Consider the following 24,889-nt stretch of genomic DNA (forward strand, 5'->3'; position numbering starts at 1 on the left):
CCTGCTGAAAATGTGAAGCAGAAACGCCTCAGATGTCAGATAACGTCCATAATAATTGGACTTTGGGTTCGATTTCCTGAAAGTTTTCAGTGGTTATGAGGAGCAATATGAGAGATAAATTTGGTAATCACTGATCATTGTTTACGTACATTAAACCACGTTTTTATTCATTAGTAAGCTACAGGACAACGTCTTTCAAACATGACCTGCGCGAAAGAGAAAAAAAAAAAAATGAATGCGTCATTGTACCCAGCACTTCTGGAAATGTACTTCCAAATATGTCTCTGTCCCCAGCACATTTCAAACCAAACTGACGCCCATGGATTTACCCGTGACTCAATCTGGAAAATAATTCGATTTCGTATTTTTGACCCTCTGAACTTACCGTTGGATACGCCTCTGATACGGGACAGCTTAGGACGCTCCAGGCTGCAGCCATACTCCGCAGGTGGGGCTTGAAAATTCCCCCTTGTCCAAAGTGGGGAATGACCGAAAAAGTTTGAGAACCACTGCTCTAAGACAAGCAGGCACAGTGGTTTCCATGCCCTGGTGTCTGACTGACAGGCTGAGGTTGTAAGACAAGGCAACTTTATTTCTACAGCAACTTTCAGCAACAAGGCAATTCAAAGTGCTTTACATGAAACTTTAAAGAGCAGTAAGAAACATTCATGATGAAAATAAAACAAGAATAAAAGTTACAGTGAGTAAGAAATGAATAATTATTAAATTTAATAGGTTGTTGTTAGAGTGTAAAATATTCTAAATAAATAACAATGTTCTAAGTAAATAGGATAAATAGTTTTAGAGTTATTTTCATAACTGAAATAATTGATTTTGTAATTACAGAGGGAAAGTACCGAAAAAAGGTACCCCACTGCTAAAACAAATCCTAAAGGAAACACTGTTGACACATAAGTTTGAGTGACATTGAGTGACGCATAACTTTTGTAACACAGCATCTAGTTAAATGAATGCATCACAAGACTTTCAATCCAAAACGGTGTTCACCCAGAATAGCAGAGTAAATTTGAAGAGCAGGTTGCGCACAAAGAGACCCTGCCTTTTCCCTCACATTTATTCTCATTCCAGAGACTTTAACTGACATTCAATATTAAAGTAGACACTACGGTCTTTGTGTGACATTGGGAGACAACTCCTTCAGTTCGTCACCAACCTGTTTGCTCTGCAAATTCTTTCAGTTGCAGTAGAATAATCTGCCATCCTTCAAAATGCACGGATAAACAAAGCAATTTGTTTGACTGAGGTGACCCATGTGGAAGGAATGATCATCCTTCGAACATGTTGAAAACTGGTGTCTTTCACATCATTTTTCATGTAGGTAAGTCATTGTATAAAGGCAGTGACAAACTCACTACGGTCTTTGTGTCACATTGAGAAACAACTCCTTCAGTTCGTCACCAACCTGTTTGCTCTGTAAATTCTTTCAGTTGCAGTAGAATAATCTGACATCCTTCAAAACGCACGGATAAACAAAGCAATTTGTTACACTGAGGTGACCGATGTGGAAGGAATGATCATCCTTCGAACACGTTTAAAGCTGGGTGTCTTTCACATCATTTTTCATGTAGGTCATTTGTCGTATAAAGGCAGTGACAAACTCAGAGCTTGAGTTAGAAGTGCACATCTGAAGGTGAACTAATTAAAGCGCGAGCTGGGAGAAAGCAGTATTCACATCACAGCAAAGGCCAGCTACACAGTCAAATCCAGATACGTTTTGTAAGTACAATAATTATCTGTCTTTTAGTGTACTGGTTTTATTGCATTATTCAGTTTTATTTTTTAGTATTATCTTCTTTTTTTAGAAATGTCCGATAGACTTAGTCTTAATGTTTAAACTGCATAGTAAGTGGAAGGAACTGTTTTCTTTGATCACGTGAGAAAATATAATTTTTCTTTTTTTCTTTTAGATGCAACGAGATTCAAAATGGTTCTGCTAGTTCTGATGCAGCTCCTGCTCATTGGTAAGTCAATCATGTTTTTATTGTTGTTACAGTGTAGGGCTGCGCGATATGAGGAAAATATCTAATTGCAATTATTTTGACTGATATTGCAATTGGGATATGATTCACGATATTGGAGGGAATGGTCATTTTTCTATCATTATTTAAATTTTCATTGAAAAATATTTAAAAAATGATTGGGTGATTTTTGCGAGGATCTGTACCAAACGAAGAACTTTTCTTTAGTCTGTATATGAGTTGTATGCCGAGGTGTCTCTGCATCACCACAATACTTAAGGGATAAATACTGGGGTTTTTTTCATATGTTTTTGTGTCTAAGTGACTGATGGGAACAACAATCTTTGACATTGGTCCAGTATTAAGCGAGATCGCTGCAGTTGGCAGCGCCAAAACAAGCTACAATCAAAGTTAATGGGGCAATTGTGCAGCTTGTATTTACCTTTATACAAGTGCTTGTTTTGCAACTGACAGGCTCAGATTAATATTCTAAGTGTCTGACACCATTATGGAAAGGATTTCTAAGGAGGTCAATTTTTCTGTTAAAGAGTAAGATCCTTTTTTTAAACACAAAAACATCCACGAAATGGCGATCCCTTAAGCCACCAAACTCCATGTAAATAAACAGTCATTTTAGCATCGTAAAATACACTTCAATCAAAGTCGACAGAAACAAAATGTACATACATGTGAAAAATATGTTGGCTCAATACACACTAAAAGTATTGTTTCTTTAAATGGAGTCTGGTGGGTTTAGCGCTAGCAATCTCAGAGCTGTTTCTTGTTAAACAGAAAGGTCTCAAAAAGGTTTTAAAAAGGCCTCTCTCTGTAGGGATCCTTTCCATAATGTTGTCAGACACTTAGAATAATAATCGGAGCATATCGGTGACAAAATAAAGCACTTTGAGTGGCTGCCGGTTACAGCGTTCACACTTAATACTGGACCAGTTTCAAAGATTGTTGTTCCTATCAGCCACTTACACACAAAAACAGGGAAATAGAGTCCAGGTTGAAACAAACGGTAGTTACCATTTAATTCAGAATGGTTTGCACTAGCCCATTTTTTTCGATAAAATTGCGATTAATTGTGCAGCCCATTCAAGTGCATTGCAATTTTTGGAAAAGGGACACAGTCTTCTATTATATTAATGTATTATTTATTGATTAATAGCATCAGCAAATGCTCAGACAACTACAGCAGCTACGACCACCGTAGCCACCACAGCCGCAGCTACGACTGCAATAGCCACGACGGCCGCAACCACCGCAACCACCGCAGCCACTGCAACCACCACAGCCACCGCCACGACTGCCGCAGCCACGACCGCAGTAGCCACGACCACAGTAGCCACGACCGCAGTAGCCACGACCGCTGCAGCCACGACCGCTGCAGCCACGACCGCAGTAGCCACGACCGCTGCAGCCACGACCGCTGCAGCCACGACCGCTGCAGCCACGACCGCAGTAGCCACGACCGCTGCAGCCACGACCGCTGCAGCCACGACCGCAGTAGCCACGACCGCTGCAGCCACGAACCGCGTAGCCGAACGCATCCGCGGTTAATGACCGCTACGTACACGACCACGCGATACCGCATCGCTAGCCACGACCGCAGTAGCCACAACCGCCACAGCCACGACCGCCACAGCTACAACTGCCGTAGCAACAAAGACCACTGCCACTAACACTGCTGCTGCACATGCTGGGATCACGTACATGAGCAGTCTGGTTGTGTGTCACTTCAGTGTTATTCTCTACAAGTTCCCATTTGCACTGTAACTTGGTTGTGTTGCCTTTATCTATTTTTACAGTCATTTATGTTAATATTTATAACCTAATGGTCATGTTATGAAGCACTCGTGTTGATAGGTTTAGAAAATCTAGATGATCCAGTGTGTTAAAATGTTAATAATAAATGTTAAGTAGAATTCGAAACATCTCGGTTTCTGTCTTTTTATTGTCATCACTTTAAAAGTCAATAAAAAATATTCAACTGCAATTTTTCAAAGCTTCTCCTGCACAGTTCACAGTCACTTTTGTCCCTTAAAAAGCATGGTAAAATGACCTTTCTTACAAACTTTAATTAAGCCAAAACTCATTATCTGGACCATGAGTCTGTTATAAAAGTATTGACTGATTGATTGTACCAGTGTTTTCAATATTTTGGGGGGATATTTTGGGAAAACTTTTAACTATTTTCTGTGTAAATGTATTATATATCTAATCTATATATAGCAAATAATCTACCTTCAGTTAAAGGCTGTGATTTGGAGGTTTTTTTAAGTATCTGCTGATTATTTAAAGATATTGATCAATATTTGTTATTTTTCAGTATGAATAGGCCTAAAGAAGCAAATTAATAAGTTGATATACCGACTTTTGAAAAGAATATATATACTGTAGCTCATCCTCTTTTATATACATCTGTCTGCACAAAAGTTATCATCTGCATACTTTCATCCTTGCTCAGTAATTGCAAAATCAAATTTTCCACATTTTACGTTTCTTCTAATGTCTGTTTTGACAATCAGGCAGTGAGAAAAGGCTTCTATAATTAATTACCTCAAAATGTACCCTGGGTGTGTCACCATCCATCACAATGACTTGTTGAGACTGAGACTATTTGCCAAAGTGACACCGTTTCAAAAAGCAGGGCTCACCCACATTAAAAGAACAAAAAGCATGAAAATGTTTCCTTTAACACACACACAAAGCAAATGCTTGTCTACATTACAAATGAAGGGAAGTGTGTAATGATCAAAGACAAGTCCTGGCTAACATCGTCAGATAAACCCACTAAGGACCTTGAGTCAAAAATCTAATGTGGGCCCCTTAATTGCAGCTCAATTATATTCTGACTAGAGTCCCAGAAACCAATCCGTACTCCTGTGCTGAAATGGGTTAATGTTTGCCGTCAATTTGTCTGTGGTAATTTAAATCAAAGTGAATGCCAATGAATCCCTCAGAGAAGATGAATGGCTCCTGATTAATCACTTTATATAGGTCCCCAAAGGACGATTCAATTGGTCGGTCGGTGAAACAAACACAGGATAAAGCTAAACATAAGACAAAACATAAACAATGAGTGCAAAATAAAAAAACAGAGTATAGGTAGGTTAGAACTGACATGTTAGCTAAATCTCAGGGTCACTGACAGACTGATATACAGGAATCATGGTGTGAAACCGTCAACAGAAATTAAAAAGGCATGTTTAAAAATGAAAAATCTCTGGGGGTGTGGAGTTAGAAAGAAGTGAGCTTACCAGACCTCTGTGGCCTGCTCCTTTTTTCTATGCTTGAAACTAGCAGCTCCAGGCTACATTAGCTACCCGCTACTAGCACACCTGACCCAACTATCGACGGTCGAGTTGCGTTGTGAGTAATGTAGGCGCCAGGTTTTTTTTGGAATAAGAAAAGACGATCTCTGGTTCTGCTGATTCTGCTGGGGGACCCCGAGGCGTTCCCAGGCCAGGTTGGAGATATAATCCCTCCACCTAGTCCTGGGTCTACCCCGAGGCCTCCTCCCAGCTGGACGTGCCTGGAACACCTCCCTAGGGAGGTGCCCAGGGGCATCCTTACCAGATGCCCGAACCACCTCAACTGGCCTCCTTTCGACGGCGGAGCAGCGGTTCTCTCCAAGCTCCTCACGGATGACTGAGCTTCTCACCCTATCTCTAAGGGAGACGCCAGCCACCCTCCTGAGGAAACTCATTTAGGCCGCTTGTACCCTGGATCTCGTTCTTTCGGTCATGACCCAGCCTTCATGACCATAGGTGAGGTTAGGAACGAAAACTGACCGGTAGATCGAGAGCTTTGCCTTCTGGCTCAGCTCTCTTTGCGTCACAACGGTGTGATAAATTGAATGTAATACTACACCCGCTGCGCCAATTCTCCGACCAATCTCCCGCTCCATTGTCCACTCACTCGCGAACAAAACCCCAAGGTACTTGAACTCCTTCACTTGGGGTAAGGACTCATTCCCTACCTGGAGTAGGCACTCCATCGGTTTCCTGCTGAGAACCATGGCCTCAGATTAAGAGGTGCTGATCCTCATCCCAGCCGCTTCACACTCGGCTGCGAACCGATCCAGTGAGTGCTGAAGGTCACAGGCCGATGATGCCATCAGGACCACATCATCTGCAAAGAGCAGCGATGAGATCCCCAACCCAACGAACTGCAAACCCTCTCCACCCTGACTACGCCTTCATATCCTGTCCATAAATGTTACAAACAGGATTGGTGACAAAGTGCAGCCCTGGCGAAGGCCAACCCTCACCTGAAACAAGTCCGACTTACTGCCAAGAACCCAGACACAGCTCTCATTTTGGTCGTACAGAGATTGGATGGCCCTGAGAAGAGACCGCCTCACCCCATACTCCCGCAGCACCTCCCACAGTATCTCCCGGGGGACCCGGTCATACGCCTTTTCCAGATCCACAAAACACATGTAGACGGGTTGGGCATACTCCCAGGCTCCCTCCAGGATCCTTGCGAGAGTGAAGAGCTGGTCCGTTGTTCCACGACCAGGACGGAATCCGCATTGTTCCTCTTCAACCCGAGGTTCGACTATCGGCCGAACCCTCCTTTCCAGCACCTTGGAGTAGACTTTACCAGGGAGGCTGAGAAGTGTGATACCCCTGTAATTGGCACACACCCTCAGGTCCCCCTTTTTAAAAAGGGGATCTACCGCCCCGGTCTGCCACTCCTTTGGCACTGTCCCAGACTTCCACGCAATGTTGAAGAGGCGTGTCAACCAGGACAGCCCCTCCACACCCAGAGCCTTGAGCATTTCTGGACGGATCTCATCAATCCCAGGGGCTTTGCCACTGTGGAGTTGTTTGACTACATAAGTGACTTCCACCTGGGAAATTGACAATGATCCCCCATCATCCTCCAGCTCTGCCTCTAACATAGAGGGCGTATTAGTCGGATTCAGGAGTTCCTCAAAGTGCTCCTTCCACCGCCCTATTACCTCCTCAGTTGAGGTCAACAGTGTCCCATCCTTACTGTACACAGCTTGGATGGTTCCCCGCTTCCCCCTCCTGAGGTGGCGAACAGTTTTCCAGAAGCACCTTGGTGCCGACCGAAAGTCCTTCGCCATGTCTTCTCCAAACTTCTCCCACACCCGCTGCTTTGCCTCTTTCACAGCAGAGGCTGCAGCCCTGCACCACCGGTGTCCACCACGGTGTTCGTGGATTACCGCCCCTTGAGGCACCTAAGACCCTAAGACCACAGCTCCTCGCCCCAGCTTCAGCAATGGAAACTTTGAACATTGTCCACTCGGGTTCAATGCCCCCAGCCTCCACAGGGATGCACGAAAAGCTCGCCGGAGGTGTGAGTTGAAAGTCTGTTGGACAGGGGCCTCCTCCAGACGTTCCCAATTTACCCGCACTACCCGTTTGGGCTTACCAGGTCTGTCCAGAGTCTTCCCCCACCCCCTGACCCAACTCACCACCAGATGGTGATCGGTTGACAGCTCCGCCCCTCTCTTCACCCGAGTGTCCAAAACATACAGCCTCAGATCAGATGAAACGATTATAAAATCGATCATTGACCTTCGGCCTAGGGTGCTCTGGTACCAGGTACACTTATGAGCATCCCTATGTTCGAACATGGTGTTTGTTATAGACAATCCATGACTAGCACAGAAGTCCAACAACAAACAACCGCTCTGGTTTAGATCAGGGAGGCCGTTCCTCCCAATCACGCCTCTCCATGTGTCTCCATCATTGCCCACGTGCGCGTTGAAGTCCCCCAGCAGAACAATGGAGTCCCCCACTGGAGCCCCATGCAGGACTCCACTCAAGGTCTCCAAGAAGGCTGAATACTCTGATCTCCTGTTTGGTGCATATGCACAAACAACAGTCAGAGTTTTCCCCCCCCACAACCCGCAGGCGTAAGGAGGCGACCCTCTACGTTGGGTAAACTCCAACGTAGTGGCGCTCAGCCGGGGGCTTGTGAGTATGCCCACACCCGCCCGGCGCCTCACACCCTGGGCAACTCCGGAGAAGAAAAGAGTCCAACCCCTATCCAGGAGTATGGTTCCAGAACCGAGACTGTGCGTAGAGGTAAGCCCCACCAGATCTAACCGGTCATGCTCCACCTCCCGCACCAGTTCCGGCTCCTTCCCCCACAGAGAGGTGACGTTCCACATCCCCAGAGCCAGCGTCTGCTGCCCGGGTCTGGTCCGTCAAGGCCCCTGACCTTCACTGCCACCCATGTGGCAGCGCACCCAACCCCAGCGGTTCCTCCCACAGGTAGTGGGCCCATGTTAGGGATGCACGATGATATCGGCACGACATCGGGATCAGCCGATAAAAGCTTAAATGATCATCATCGGTAGATATGAATATTTCTGCCGATGAGCCTTGCCGATAGGGTGGCTTGTTTACTATGCACACATGACGACCATGAACGTAGCATGAGCGCCAGCAACTTAAACTTCCAACATGTCAGCTGTGTGGAGGTATTTCGAGATATGTAAAACCGATAACAAACTTGCTATTTGCAGTACTTGTAAAGCACAAGTGATGCGAGGAGGGGTGTTCCACACTACAAATATGATTACGCATCTCAAGAGCCGTCATCCTGAGCAGCACCGAGACTTTGAAAAGTAAGAAGAAAAAACACCGGCAAAAACCCATCAGCAGCCTCTACTTCAGTCCTTTGACAAAGCTAGAAAATATAGCAGCGACCACCCAAAGGTAAAAGGGCTTAACGACAAAACCGTTGAATGTATTGCTCTTGATAACCTACCAGCCGTTTAGCGTGGTGGAGTCGCGGTATGCTATGCCTACCCGGCGCTACTTTTCTGATGTGGCCTTATCTGAACTCCAGAGTGTTGTCGCCAGTCACATTGAAAAGCTCCTTGCGGCGCTAGTCACATTAGCTTTACCACGGACATTTGGACATCAAGCGTGAGTCCTGTTAGCATGTTGAGCCTCACTGCCCAGTGGATAGACGAATACTTCACCCTTAAAAAAGTTGTCCGAACAAACACTCACAGGAATGCTCCGGTTCTCACACAGCAGCTGCAATTGCATCTGCATTTGTTAATACATTTGTGAAATGGGAAATAGAAAGAGAACGAGTGCATGTCGTGCTAGTGTTGACAGTGAACGGCTGTTTAGCGTTGCCTCTGATGTAAGGCATTTGGCAGACCTGTTCAAGTTGGAGATGATGTACACTTTTTATTTGAAAATGTATTTTTATTTATTTTACTCCTAAGGACTGAAGTTTGAAGTCTGAACTTAAAAATAAAATATGGCACTGGCATATAATTTATTCTTCTCCAAGTGAAATAATTTAACTATTAGTATTTTTCAGGGGTGAACGTCTGTTTACATTTGTAAAATTATACATTTATGGTAGAATCAAATGTTGTTTGTCTTGTGTATTGCCTTATCTACAACACATGAGTGTAATAAGGTAAAGGTAGTACAGGAGAGATACTTGGATTTCTCTTCAGTAGAATTAAAGTGTATATACAGTATATCAGGGGAGAAATGTGTATATACATCGGTATCGGCCAAAATTTGTTTGAAAATATCGGCATATCGAATATCGGCCAAAATCCAATATCGTGCATCCCTAATATATATAATATATATATGCTTCAGCATAACACATGTCGTTAGGAAAATGTGAATAAGGTCTTCATGTAGGCCTACACCAGTAGGCTAATGCAGATAATTTGGACTAACGCCGTTTAACCACAGGGTGGCGGTATGGCACAATCTTTATGGATGTCTCTGGTCAACAGTTTTAAATAAAGTCAAAGATAACTTCTGAGCACATTTGTGATAAGGCCAAAAAATGAATCGGTACAACAAATCATTTGTGTAACTGTACGAGTTAGAAATATAACAACAATTTTGCATCAAATGTATACCTGAAGTATTACATAACTGGATCATATTCAGGGTAGAATTGTTTTAAATGGTGGCCAGGTTGGTTCAGTGGGTAGAACAGGCACACATATGCTTTGAGGTTTATTTCTCAATGCAGAGGTCCAGGGTTTGAATCCGACCTGTGACAACTTCCTGCAGGTCTTCCCTCTCTCTCTCTCACCTAGCTGTCCTGTCAAAAATTAAAGGCGGAAAAGAATTTTAATTTTGACTGTGTATGCAAGGAAAACACTCAAATCTTTCCAAAACTTGGAAATTTTATTTACAGTTCAAGTCAGTCACATGCAACATTTTCTTCAAATGAATAAACATGAAATTAGCAAAAACAAGAAAAGGAGAAAAAAAAGCATATTATTTTCTTTTAAAATAGCAATATACAAAAATAGAGCTTACAAATACTGTACAGCAATTGTCTCCAAAAATATTCTGCTGCAGAATTCTTAGTTTTACAAACAATGTCTGTGAGAGTCCACAAACATAATCAGTGTTAACAAAAAGGTGTGTGAGGGTAGGGGAGGAGTGTTGGAAGGGCACTACGAGAGCTCCAGAGGAATAAATAACACACAATAAGAACAAGAGGAAAGTTCACTTCAGGGAGGCAGTGATAGAGATTAATAATCATTAATGGTCTGGTCGCTAAAACCAACCATTTAAATATAATGAAACCCCTCCTCTACAGAGGATGTGGGTACCACAGTTTTTTTTTTTACAACACAGTATTGTCATATTCCTCCAGAACACTGTCTGCCATCAAACATTGTGCCCTAAAAGGGACAATCGTATAAATGTTTCTCTGATGCCATCATTCAGTATCAGTATACTTTTAATGTGAAGCGGTGTTCCTGACGGTCGTATTTCATCTGATTGTGTCTTGTCTATTGATAATTAGAATTCTCTCAGAAGCAGCACGGACATCAATAGTGATTTCAGTGGCGGGAAGCCATTTATTACTATGGCTGGCTCAGTTTCCATTCTTTTTTGGCCATAATATGACAGAGACTCTTCCCCTATCCTGTTTACATTTACAACATTCTTTCTTATTGGCTGGGACTTTGATTTATAACAGTTAATTTTGGGTTGGCACTTTGTTTTCAGTGGGATTAGGACGGCACACAGGGAGGAAACGGGGAAGTTCAGGTGGAAAGGCTAAAAGTGTTTACAATCAAACACTTAAGATGGCCAAATGGCAGGAAGTGTTCAGCTGCCATTTAGTTTATATGAAGGGGCCTTTTGTTGTGCACCCTATGTATAAATACACTACTACTGATACTATGGTCTACATACATTTAACAATGGTGATATCAGTGGCAACTGGACTATGCAAAAAGGCATGCTTTCAAATTACATCTCCTCCTATTCTTGTCTCTCTCTTGTGAACCTACATTCCAAGACAAAGCTTTAAGACTTGCGTTATTAGCACTGAGCTACAAAATAGGTTGTCTTTTAGGGACAGTGGCAGACATACTTGCCCATGTATGGTTTTTGGTAATAATGGTATGAAGGAGAATGTTGGTTCTCATATTGTAAAATTTGCAGTGAGATATAAGTTCAACCAAAGACTTAGAAGCAAAAAGGTACGAAATACTGTACATCACACACCATAATGAAGCTTAGGTTACTGATTTTCTTCAACATAAAGCCACAACCTCTTCTTTAACAGGCAATAAAAATGATTTTCTGATCACAAAGTTAATTGTTAATTTACTGTAGAGTGAAAAGGGTTGGGATAAGGTCAATTAAAAACAGCCCTGGCCTTTTATTTTGAAATTGTGGCAGTTTTTTGTTCAAATAAGGCTAATGTGGATAATATTTTTCTTTGAAGTTGCTCTAAAATAGCTTCTCATCAGTGGTGGCATAGTGCTGCATTAATGTCAGAGGATTGGACCTGGATAAGTGCACGGAACAACAGACTAATACGCTACATACAGGATAGAGAAATCCTGATTGAGCTCTGCTGACATTCTCACCTTGCTGCACGCTCTGACCCAACCAAAAAGGTCATCACTGTGGGGTGTGGGCAGACATTCAGCAGAGATGAAACATTCAAACCACAGAGTAACAAAGCGCATCTGCCATAGAAGGTGAAACGCATGGTCACTTTGTAAAACCATCCATGTGTTACTCTGTCCTTGAGAGTGTTTGGTGTTAGAGAATAAAGTCTAATTGGGAATTTTGTGTTATTAAAGGCACAATTAATATGTTTAATTTTAAGTATATACACAAAGATATTTAAGTAAGATGAAAATTGTTGGTTCTAAACCAATCAGAATTGAAAATATAAGCCTGTTTAGTTATTTTTTTTCCATCAGTAATATTTGTAAACATCAAACATGTAAACACACCTTTTACAGCACCAGAACACATTGTAAAATTAAATCTAAATGTTGTCTAATGTATTCATTGTGTTAGTTTTTTTTTTTTTACAGTGGGACTACTCTTTTGTTTACATTGTGCCTATAATAAGAATGTATGACAATTGGCAATACATATCACAAAATCTCCAATTTATCTTAGGTTCATCACTCTGACGCACAGCTTTTTCTTTGTTAAGCCACCCATTTAGATCAGCACAATTACCCACAACCCATTTACCAGATGCAGCTAACAAGGGATGAGGACAAAAAACATAACCACAAAAGCTGGCCAGGCTCAGAGTTACTGTATGTGTGGCACAAAACAAACAGCCCTCTGTACCGTACAGAAAGAGGGAGAGGGGCGAAAGCACCAGAATACTGCAGGCAAAAAGCAGAACTGCCCTTTATGCATGTATGTGTGTGCATGAATGAAAATGCTGCTTCATTACAACTTGCTGACCACTGACTCTCTGGCAGCCCAGGTGGCATGGCCCCTCCCTGTGTGCATGTGTTTTACAAAGTAGTGTGTATCTTGACCAAAAGATGTGCCGATTCTGATGATTCTGCTAACTCATTCACCTAATGCAGCTGTACCAAGAAAGTATAATAAATACAAAAATAAATACAAACACTCTATTGGGCCAAAAGCAAAAATAACTGCAACTGTGTATGCAGCACATTTTTAGTTAGGAGCATAACAGTGAAGGAGGCAAAAGTCTACTTCATCCTGGTCTCTTCCTAAATTGAATTATCGATGGTTTTCTAGCAGGATATGTAATGCTAGATAAAGATAAATCAACAGGACTGTTTTGACATTTTGTTTTGTGTCTCCTTAATGTGAAGCAAAGCCACTGTAACATCCACACAGCTCAGCTTCAATAAAATAAAATGATGCAGCAGCAGAGCAAAATAAAACTGGAACATTTTTGTTACATGTTATAGATCTTTGTTTAATATTGCCTCATTACTGGAGTTTCTTCTGTAAAATGTTTTTTTTTTAAAGATAAAGCACCAGGTGTTACACACTAATACTGGTTTAGATAATCACAGTAGTTGAAGAAGTTACTTTGAAATTATCTGTTGGATGGGTCCTGAATAGTTTTTTTTCTGAGTAATGCCTCGGGTGACAGCATATAGTCTGCGCTCGTATATGGGGGATGTTACCCGGGAAATTTGTTTAGTGAAAATATAATTTGTTCACTGTATCACCTTCCTGTATAGACAGAATAATGAAAATAGAATAATAACAACAGTCACATTGTGATGAATGAAAAGAAAAAAAAACAGGTGATGAGGGAACAAATTCTATAGGCTTAGTGTGAAAAACTCAACACATTCAAACCCTTCACATTTAGTCAGACATAAAGTCTCAAGGTTGCTTTGAGCTTAATTTCTTGAGTGTGTTTAATTAAAACTAGAAGCATTGTCCAAATTTCCTGACATCTCTCTACCGACATAGGTTTTGTTGTCCCTTTAAGATTTATTTTTTTGTTTTAAAAATCAAGTTTACTAATTCAAAATAAAAACCTATGTGGCTGGAAAAGTACATAGAAATAATAGTTAATGATAAAATATAAAACATAACCTTGCTACTAGGATCACAAGCAATTAAAGTTTTGCCTTCTCGTAAAGTGCTTGTTAAAAAAAATAAAGAAAATGTATATTTTAGTGTATTGTAGTTCTTGGCTTTTTTGTTTCCCCTCCTGGTCTTTAGCTGGTGTCCCCAGAAAAGTGCATTGGTTGAGAAAAAGTTATCGACCACATCTCGGCCAAGAAGGAAACTTCTCCTAAATCAACTCTTCTTCATTGTCCATGAAAAAAGAAAAAAACAAACAAACATGAAAACAGTTGATTATCAGTTAGAACTGATATCAGGAAACCTTTTTTGTGAACCAATGCAAGAATACGAGAGGTGACGATGGCTGCACAGTCACAGTTTTTTATGAGTATCTGCGCATGAACTCCAGTTTATCCACAGACTCATACCAAAGGTGTAGCTGTACAGGTGAGAGTATGAGTGACGGGATGTGTGTTTGTGTGTCTGTAGTGTACTAAAAGAGAGGGGTTGGCTCTTCTACACCAGGTTCTCGATGCCGGGTAGAGGCTGCTGTATTGGCACGGGGGGGTCCGTGCTGCCGGCCTGCTGGGCGAGCTGCAAGACGGGCATGTTGCAGAGCGGGCAGACTTTCCTCACCTCCAACCACTTAATGAGGCACCTGGAAACAAAGTAAAACCACTTAGCATATGGTTGGGGCCAAGAAGATGGAGATGAATGGGTACAGTAAATGTAAACTTGGGTTAGCTTGGGTTAACTTGACACACAAAAGGTTATTCAAAGTCACTTTCCTAGCCCATATATTAAGCCACATTGTTTTGACACAATTAACGTGCCGACACTTGCATCTGCTTATGAGCCTGACAGGCTTCTGCTTAAGGGTTATATTTTGCCATAATATTACGTATAATAGTATTATCTGTTATTCGCGATGAATTTAGCTTATCATAAACATATTGTATTGGCACACATCCCGGCAAATAAGTAAAAAGAAATTACAGTAAAGAAACGGCAAATGCGCGTTTGCAATAATTTAGAAAACGGTACAGCCATTACATAGTTTGTCCACCAGAGAGCATGTTTTTGACACACTTTTCTTTTTAAACAAATTGAAGAGAAGCTTTCATAAGTGTCTGTTTATGTTAAAAAAAATTACATATATTAATATTGTATAGCAGATTTTGTTACCTAATAAAACAGATGGCTAGCAGAGAAGGGTTTTACATTGTAGGAGTGGTTTGATTTTCTTTGGCTGTTTAGACTTTTATTCACCATGAAAACTTTACTGTGAAGAAGCAAACTACAAACCTTTACAGCCACTATTCAATTACACCAGAGTGTGTCATAAAAAAGATTAGATTTTGTGTGGATGGTCAGTGGTATGTAAGCTCCTCTGCGCTGGCAGTTGGAGCTATTTACCTTGTAGTCCTCAGTGGCTCAGGGCTGCTTTCACTCCCCTCCCCCAAAAGAGTACTAAATCATGGGGTGAGGAGGAGAGAGTATGTAGTAGCCATGCACATACTGCAGTTAAATATGTTCAACTCACACGTTTTCTTATGAACAACTGTGACTCTAATCAATTGCATAAGGCCAAACATTATAATTGTTTTGCTCTCCAGCTGTGGTGCTAGTAGGCTCTACTGTCAATCTGACAGAGGCAGGCGCTGTGCAGTTTTATTACATTCTCTATTCTTGTTCTCCATTTTACAAAAACAGTTTATCTAGGAGTAACTTAAATGTGGAGCTGAAACAAGCACTCAATTAACTTATTAAATGAATGCGAAGTGCAAAAAAGTTTTTGTGTTCCAGCTTTACCAATGTGGGTGTGTTTTATATCATTGTTAATTACATTAAATACCTCTTTTTTTTTTTTTTTTTTTTTTTTTTTTTATCTTTTCTGGACTGTTAACCAGAAAAAAAAGCAATTTAAAGACTTTGCCTTGGCCTCTGGGGAATTGTAATTGGTATGTCTTTTTTTTTACTTTTTTAGAGTAAACTATTGATCAAGTAGTTAATCAATGATGAGAAGATAGCATGCTCTTCACCACTGAATGTTTTTGTTAATGGTCTGCTTGGAATGTGTGTTTTCTTTGTATAACAGCATGGCTTTACTTGCACACACACAAAAGGAGTGTTCAGTGAGTGGTGACAACTCTTGCAGCAATGGGAGGGGGGCACACTAGACAAGGGAGGTGTCGTGCCGATGTAAACATCTGAGTTGAAATGGTCAGGGCACGGGGGGAGGTGTGTGGGGTAAAGTTGGGTCATGCAATATATCATGTCCTGTGTAGCACCACACTTCACACAACTGGCATTAGTTTTATGTACAAAAATATTTAATTATTAACTTTTTGTTATGGTCGTCACTAACATGCTCTCTGTCCATGCAAACTCTTTTATTTTTATTTTTTATTTTTTTTTACAACTGTTCACTGTGTCATGGTTAAAATGCCTAAGAGTGGGTAAAGATGCATTGAAATCTCTCCTTTGTTAAGGAAATCTGTACTAATCCATGTGTCCTCGGTGTGTGTGTGCATGTGTGTGTGTGTGTGTGTGTGTGTGTGTGTGTGTGTGTGTGTGTGTGTGTGTGTGTGTGTGTGTGTGTGTGTGTGTGTCCATGAATGTCAACAAAACCTTATACTTACTTCCTATGAAAAGCATGTTTGCACGGACAAATCCCCAGCTCATCTTTCTGTTTGAACTCCTCCAAGCACACCGCACAAATCTGAAAGGGAGAGGGGGAGTTACAGATATTTTTTGAGGAGGGCATGAAACAATTTCGAATTTGTTGGTTGTTCTCTGGTGTTTGGTTCTTTCAGTCTTAAATCTGAACTTTGTCTTGGCAGATTGGAAACAAACTATCCAAACAACCAAGGTCAAGCACTCATGGAAAACGACAACTGTGGCCAACATCTGCAAAAAATTGACACAAACAACAGAGCGGCAACTGACCAACTGTGTTCTGTTATACAACTCTGACTTAACTCACACTGGGGACTTGTTCAGTTAGTGGTCAGAGGCTTCCTTTAGTGGCAATGCTGTTGCCGGATGTCAGAGCCTGTCACCCTGTTCTTACAGGTAAGCCCGGACACCCGGTCAGGGAAACTCATTTTGGCAATTAATAAAATTAGGTGACTGGCAACACCATATATAATGTAGGTAGCACAGGGCTGACTACATCCTCTCCAGAACAACATTAGAGTTGTAATGACAACAAAAACAAATCTTAGGGAACTGGACATTTCAAATTGTGAGAAAATAGGTAAAAACCTGCAAAAACACAGCACAGCATTCCCATCACAAAACTTCATCCAACCAGTGGGTAACATTTCCATAAAAGAAGTTTTACTTTGGCACATTTGGCTGTCTAACCCTGCAACTGTTACTCCTTTAGCCACACAGATTCTCTTTTTCCCAGCTCTACTTTATAGAGGTGGATCGATAAGGAAGGATGAAAGGAACAGAATGGTGGCTCTTAGCTTTCTCTTCTGATGATTTTTGGACCTGTCTATGGTGTCTCACTCACAGTTGGAATCTGGCAAAACCTACAACTACTAGAATCCACTGTGCCACACCGGAGCAATGAACCATAGTCTGTCTATTCACGTATACTGTGTTATTACTGATCCACATCGACATCTAGACCACACTTTGCACCGACTGTACATTGACTCCACACTACAGCTCAGCATTTACATAGACTGTCTATTCATACATATCGTGTTATTTTCTGATCTACATCACTACCTAGACCACTATGGGTGTGGGTGGAGCTTGGTAGGAGGGGTATTTGTCTATGGGAATTGAGGCACAAGGTGAACGAGCCAGGGCTCACTGGGCTTCTGAGGGGGGAGGACTGGGGAGGACTGGGGAGGACTGGGGCGTCCAAGGGCGCACAATGCCAGAACCACCCCAATCCCGCCCTCCCCATCCCAGACAACAGTTGTTGACCAACCCATCTACACACCCCACCCTGCCCGTGATATGTGTGCCTTCTAGCGTCTAGGTGCTTTAAAAGAGGTGCGGAGCAGAAGGGTGAACTTATTCAGGTCTCCCCTCAAGCGCCGCCCTCGCCCTTCCTATGGACTGATTATGTGCCTCCTCTAATATGTGATGCATTAAAAGAGGTGGGGTGCGACTGCGCAGGGCCTCTTTGGGCCCTCCACAGAGCACCCCACCTGGCCCTATTCCTAGTTGATTTGGTTGTTGTTTTCTTGAATGGGAGTGTGAATGTTAGACATTTAGCGTGAGGAGCATTAAAAGGTGAGGTGTGCAGAGTGGAGCCGGCCCGGGCAGTCACAGGGGAGGAGGAGGGCTGCAGGGTGTGGTGGCAGGGAGGTCGTTCCAGGAGCACATCCCCTCTCATGGTGAAGGGGGTGAATGTTTCTGAAAACATTTTTTTAGGCCAGAAATAGGCAATACAGTTAACAGCGCTGCCTAGTTTTACCGTTTCATCTTTGTTTTTTCAGCCTCTGTTTTTGCAGTACAGTAAACAGTATGGCACCCACTTTGTTTCAATTGTATTTCAGCCAAACAGTGCACTAAAATATGTTTCTGAAAATATTTTGGGGCGAGAAATAGGCAATACAATACAGTGACCGAATCTTCTATTTGATCAGCCCTGCCTAGTTTTACCACTTAATCTGAGTATGGTCTGAGTTTTTAAAAAAAGAGAGAGAGGAGCGTCTCTCTCTCTCTCTCGATCCGCTTCTATACTCTTTGTGTCCATATGCGGAAGTACAGTTTATAGTTCAAGTAACAGCCCTAGAGCCAGCAGCAAACCTCCATGTGACGCATTTTGGTCAAACACATCACTTGGTGGTTTTTCTGTTAGTCTATAAGTAGGGAGATCTGGGCACTGGTAAAATGGAGGAAAGTTCAACATGGTTCATTTACACATACTACCAACATTATTACAATACAAAATTGGTTGAATATCGGTAACGAAAAGGGTTTTAAGTAAGCCTTTAACTTAAGTGGGTAATTAGACCAACAGGCCCTCTCTCTCTGGATCTCTAGTGACGAGGATACGTTGCCCTTTCTCATCTTTGGTACCACCTCTGCAGATCTGCATCTACCTTCTTCCATTTTTGTCTTTCCACACACTTTGTAAACATTTGTGCCTCGAAACCATGTATGTAACTCAGGCCTGCAGGACAGGCAAATCTCATTTAAAAATTTGGCAATACATTTACATTCTGGTCACTAATTTGCAATCGTTGTAAAAAAAATAAAATAAAATCATTCAATTCCAAGTGGCAACACACACAAAAATCACATTAGTTCTGTGATAGTGACACACGGACAAACTATTGACCAAAACCCCATATTAAGGACAGAAAAGATACTAGTAAAGATAAATGGCGTACTGGACATTAAACTGGATTTTTACACAATAAAAACATGCAATAAACTCTTCACAAAGCATCACTCTGAAAATAAATTACTATTGTCAACATTCAACACAGAGATACCTATACTTTGGCACAAATATTAAGAAGCCTTCAATTTAATCTAATACCCAAAGCACTATAAACATTATCAAAATGAAAACAGCAATGAACTTTATAATGTCCGATACGACTACTCTAAGATAAGGTATAAAATGTGAAATAATTTCCTCTAGCCCATATGGACAGAAATATAAAACAACGGGATACAATCCTGTGGTTGCTAAATGTATGACTTTCAGACGAGAGGGGAAATGTAATAGTTATTCTAGAATTACAAAGCAAATCCTGCAGCATAGAAGATTTTAGGCTAATCAGAGAATACTATACCAAGGCCAGTGTTTCCCCTAGGTTTACTGATTTAGACTGGCAGATGGGATGGAGGGGGTGCTTATACCACTGCACCATACATATGTCTTATATGACTTTTTAGGGCACTTTCAAACTAGAGTTTGTTTGCCCAGATGGTGGGGTTCGTTTGGGCAGGTGAGAACGCAGCAATCACACTTGGGTGTGCACCAAAAGAGGATCAAATAAGCGTACTGAGACCTGCTTGATGAGGTGGTTTCGGTACACTATCAGTTGAACTCTGGAGCGGTTGGTTTGTGGTGAGAACGTGATCCGACCTCAAACCGCACCAACTATATATACTCCGCAATCTGAGCTAATGTCTCGTGTAGTCAGGTGTGCTTAGCACAGAAACAGACAGCAGTCAAGCTTGGCGTCCATCACTCACATCTCCATGGTCAAACCAGCCGCCGCTAAAGTTGGATACACCGGCAGAGCAGAGCGAAGTCTTGGTGACCAGAGCAGACGTAGTAATGTCGCTCGCGAAATAATGTCTGGTTATTTAAATGAAATTAGCTGGTTTGACCATAGAGATGCATGAAATATGCACTAGTCCAGAACACAGGACCTTCTTCCTGTATTAACTTTCTTGCTCCTGCCCCAGACACATCTGACCAATAAGCAGAGTGAATGTTCTTGCATGATTTGGACGCATTTTGGTACGCATGGATTTTTCCATGTGTGAAACGAAATTGAATCAAGGGGAAATCGCTCCAAGTTTACAAACTCATTAACTGATTCGAACCAAAGCAAACAAACTATAGGTGTGAAAACGCCCTTAAAGCTTGTTCACCTGTGGCCGGTTAGCTCAGTTGGTAGAGCGGGCGCACATATGCAGAGGTTAATTCCTTTTCGCTGTGGAGATAGGTCTGGAAATGGGAGACTACCAGTAGGCAAATGTTACCCACAATGTTATCTTCACTTCACCCATTCAACATTAAAATAACAATTGCACAACTAATGGGAGAATATATAGTAAGTGTCGTTAATTATAGGGATGCACGGATATGAACACATTGGCCGATACCAACACCGATATAAACATTGCAGTTGCGGCCGATAACTGATTTTACCTAAATCAATATGATATGTATAAAACAATGTTTCTATGACAATCATATTTTCAACACTGGGAATTTGAAAAAGTTATGTCTTTCTTTATTTGCAAAACATTTGAAAAAGTCCATAAATCATACATTTTCGGCATTGTTTCCTCTCATTAGGTAACAGGGCCACAGTGAAAAACACAAGTAACTAACTAGTTTGTGCCTACTTTTATAACATGAAGAAAGTGCATATCAATAACTAGGGATCATAAAACAAAATATCCTGTTTAGGTTTTGTGGCTAAACGGGGCTTTCCCTGGGTTGGCAAGGGAGAGATCAGTGATGCCAAACTTGGCTTGTCACTAAAATGAGAATAGCTGGTCCACCTTAAAGCCAGCCCACCTTAAGTTTGAGCCCCCTATGCTGAACTTTTTTCTCTTTAGTATTTTGTAGAAAGATTTCTGCTGCATTAGCTATACAAATCTTTCTCCAAATAGATAAGAGAAAGTGTAACCATAATAGATACAGACATATATTGTATTGTACATATAGACATTTTTACTTGTTATTATTTAATGTGTAGTGTCATCACACAGCCTAGTCTTAGTTGTTTGTTTTTGGATGTAATCACTTCATTGCTGAGAATTTCTATTTAACCAAATAACCACATTTTGATTCTTTTTGAGCTTTTCTATCTACAATAGAAGTTAGTCCGAGAAGCCTATCACATAATGATTTCCTGCCTTAGTTAAACAGACACTAGTTACACACAGATTGTGAGAGTGAATTGAATGAAAGGCAAGCCACAATAGCCAAGTAGTTACAGGAACGTAGTTATAGGAAAGGTCCACTTCTAAGCAGATCTACTAACTAATCTCCCCCAAAACCGTTTTGCCATTTGCATTCACACTGGCCAAGTGGCCATAGGGACTATAGGAGGGGTAAGGGAGTGATGCAAGCACGGCAACAGTCTTTATAGCATTAAAATCAGAAAACAAATACACCAAAAAAAGTATGAACTAAATACTAAATCTAATGTATATAGCATATTTGTCATAATTTAGACAAGCGCTGTGGACGTGTGTGTGTGTGTGTGTGTGTGTGTGTGTGTGTGTGTGTGTGTGTGTGTGTGTGTGTGTGTCCACGCTTGTGGAGTTTAACTCCGAAAAGACAGTTAACCACAGGTTCCCGTTAATGTTATGATGGACATGTGTTGTGATATTTAAACAAACGAACCGTCAACCATGGATTTTTCCAGGTGTGAAACGAAATTGAACCAAGGGGAAATCGCTCCAAGTTTACAAACTCATTAACTGATTCGAACCAAAGCAAACAAACTATAGGTGTGAAAACGCCCTTAAAGCTTGTTCACCTGTGGCCGGTTAGCTCAGTTGGTAGAGCGGGCGCACATATGCAGAGGTTTATTCCTTTTCGCTGTGGAGATAGGTCTGGAAATGGGAGACTACCAGTAGGCAAATGTTACCCACAATGTTATCTTCACTTCACCCATTCAACATTAAAATGACGATTGCACAACTAATGAGAGAATATATAGTAAGTGTGGTTAATTATAGGGATGCACGGATATGAACACATTGGCCGATACCAACAACCGATATAAACATTGCAGTTGCGGCTGATAACTGATTTTACCTAAATCAATATGATATGTATAAAACAATGTTTCTATGACAATCATATTTTCAACACTGGGAATTTGAAAAAGTAATGTCTTTCTTTATTTGCAAAACATTTGAAAAAGTCCATAAATCATACATTTTCGGCATTGTTTCCTCTCATTAGGTAACAGGGCCACAGTGAAAAACACAAGTAACTAACTAGTTTGTGCCTACTTTTATAACATGAAGAAAGTGCATATCAATAACTAGGGATCATAAAACAAAATATCCTGTTTAGGTTTTGTGGCTAAACGGGGCTTTCCCTGGGTTGGCAAGGGAGAGATCAGTGATTCCAAACTTGGCTTGTCACTAAAATGAGAATAGCTGGTCCACCTTAAAGCCAGCCCACCTTAAGTTTGAGCCCCCTATGCTGAACTTTTTTTTCTTTAGTATTTTGTAGAAAGATTTCTGCTGCATTAGCTATACGAATCTTTCTCCAAATAGATAAGAGAAAGTGTAACCATAATAGATACAGACATATATTGTATTGTACATATAGACATTTTTACTTGTTATTATTTAATGTGTAGTGTCACACAGCCTAGTCTTAGTTGTTTGTTTTTGGATGTAATCACTTCATTGCTGAGAATTTCTATTTAACCAAATAACCACATTTTGATTCTTTTTGAGCTTTTCTATCTACAATAGAAGTTAGTCCGAGAAGCCTATCACATAATGATTTCCTGCCTTAGTTAAACAGACACTAGTTACACACAGATTGTGAGAGTGAATTGAATGAAAGGCAAGCCACAATAGCCAAGTAGTTACAGGAACGTAGTTATAGGAAAAGTCCACTTCTAAGCAGATCTACTAACTAATCTCCCCCAAAACCGTTTTGCCATTTGCATTCACACTGGCCAAGTGGCCATAGGGACTATAGGAGGGGTAAGGGAGTGATGCAAGCACGGCAACAGTCTTTACAGCATTAAAATCAGAAAACAAATACACCAAAGAAAAAGTATAAACTAAATACTAAATCTAATGTATATAGCATATTTGTCATAATTTAGACAAGCGCTGTGGACGTGTGTGTGTGTGTGTGTGTGTGTGTGTGTCCACGCTTATGGAGCATAAATCCGAAAAGACAGTTAACCACAGGTTCCTGTTAATGTTATGATGGACATGTGTTGTGATATTTAAACAAACGAACCGTCAACGGCGAAATAAAAGCCTCTTATTTACGAGACCGGTCTGAGAGACCTCCACAGCGGGGGTCTCTGAGCATGACTGGCTGAGCGACGAGCTAGCGGAAGGTGCCTGCTGGCTGTCGCCTCACTTCATGGCGCTTCTCAACTCCGAAAACTTTGAAGCAAATTGTCAATTCGGCATCAATTTTCACAAGAATGCCTATATTCTAAATCGAAACAGTTAATTTCTCGCCTACAACGTTGTCAGAAGTGAATTTAGTGATGAATAAGATGGCGAAAATTGTTAAAATTGTCCCGTTGTTGGTCTGTCTGTACCGGAAACCCGACCCTCATTGACCAAGGTTCCTATGCTGAAAAGGGAACAGCGAAAAGACCCTGCCCTGAAGTAGGAGCTGAAAGAGTTACAGGAAGTGCGGCCAGAGGAACTTAAAAATCCCCAAATTGGTCCAGTCAGAACACGAGAAAAAAAGGGTTCTAAGAATTTTATGTTCTAGGAATTGCAAAAATCCCTCCTGTCGGAAAGTGGCCATTATCACCCACAGAACATCACAATCAGTTGAGAACTACTGTCATCCTATAACCAATATATATATATATATATATATATATATATATATATATATATATATATATATATATATATATATATATATATATATATATATATATATATATATATATATAGGTGTTGGTTGGTGTTATGATTTTCTTTACAAGAGGCATACAGCAGTGTTACTTTATTACCATATGGAGTGACATGAATCCTTTATATTAGGGTATTCTTTACACACAACACATGGGACAGTTAAATGGAGAAAGGGGTCAATGTCATACAAAATGGATAACTGATCAGGTTACACATCAAACAAACTTGAACATGACTTGGCCAGTAAACTGATCCCATATTAGCACTCCTATTCTAGATATTCCATCAAAATAATGGGTTGAATTTGTGCAACTTTGGCGTGACAGCCTTTAAAACTAGGTCATCCACCCAGGCTAGTGTGTGTGTGTGTGTGTGTGGGTGTGTGTGTGTGTGGGTGTGTGTGTGTGTGGGTGTGGGTGTGTGTGTGATATTGTCCTTAAACAAAAACAGCTTGGTAATTGTGTCAGTCGTCACTCACATGACACCTCCTAATGCTTTCTCTCAGTTTCAAACAACATAAACAATATAAGCCTGAGGCCTGATGGACAGTGGGAAACTCAAACACTGATGACAAGAAACTGTGTTTAGCCACGTGTCAAAGCACACATGAAGATGCTATTGTTAACATTTAATTTGCACTACAGTGTTAAAGGGATAGTGTTCCTGGCCGAGGATATAATTTTTTCCACTGCAAAGCCACTGGTGCTGCTTTACACGCTGACTGCTGCTTGCAATTTTCCAACCAACCTGGGCTGACATGTAACATTACGTAATAGT

General features: G+C 41.2%; 1 protein-coding gene and 1 long non-coding RNA gene across 5 annotated transcripts in view; one reads left to right on the plus strand and one right to left on the minus strand.

Moving 5' to 3' along the window:
* The first annotated feature begins 1,648 nt into the window (after positions 1 to 1,648).
* Positions 1,649 to 3,472, plus strand: LOC120575051. The gene is made up of 3 exons (XR_005641948.1): positions 1,649 to 1,737; positions 1,929 to 1,982; positions 3,151 to 3,472. It is a non-coding gene; the product is annotated as an uncharacterized LOC120575051 (long non-coding RNA).
* Positions 3,473 to 13,942: 10,470 nt separating this feature from the next.
* The window catches only part of rnf24 (ring finger protein 24), a 30,158-nt gene continuing 19,211 nt past the window's right edge, over positions 13,943 to 24,889 (minus strand). For 3 of the 4 annotated variants that reach the window (XM_039798227.1, XM_039798236.1, XM_039798219.1), the window contains exons 5-6: positions 16,441 to 16,520; positions 13,943 to 14,456 (exon numbers count right to left, since the gene is read on the minus strand). In XM_039798227.1, coding sequence (XP_039654161.1) covers positions 14,315 to 14,456; positions 16,441 to 16,520 — 222 coding nt within the window. In that variant the 3' untranslated portion in view covers positions 13,943 to 14,314. Of the gene's footprint in view, positions 14,457 to 16,440; positions 16,521 to 24,889 lie in introns of those variants that run through there. The other variant, XM_039798238.1, reaches the window with a different exon arrangement.

Source organism: Perca fluviatilis, chromosome 1, assembly GCF_010015445.1.
Source record: "Perca fluviatilis chromosome 1, GENO_Pfluv_1.0, whole genome shotgun sequence".
Taxonomy (NCBI): domain Eukaryota; kingdom Metazoa; phylum Chordata; class Actinopteri; order Perciformes; family Percidae; genus Perca; species Perca fluviatilis.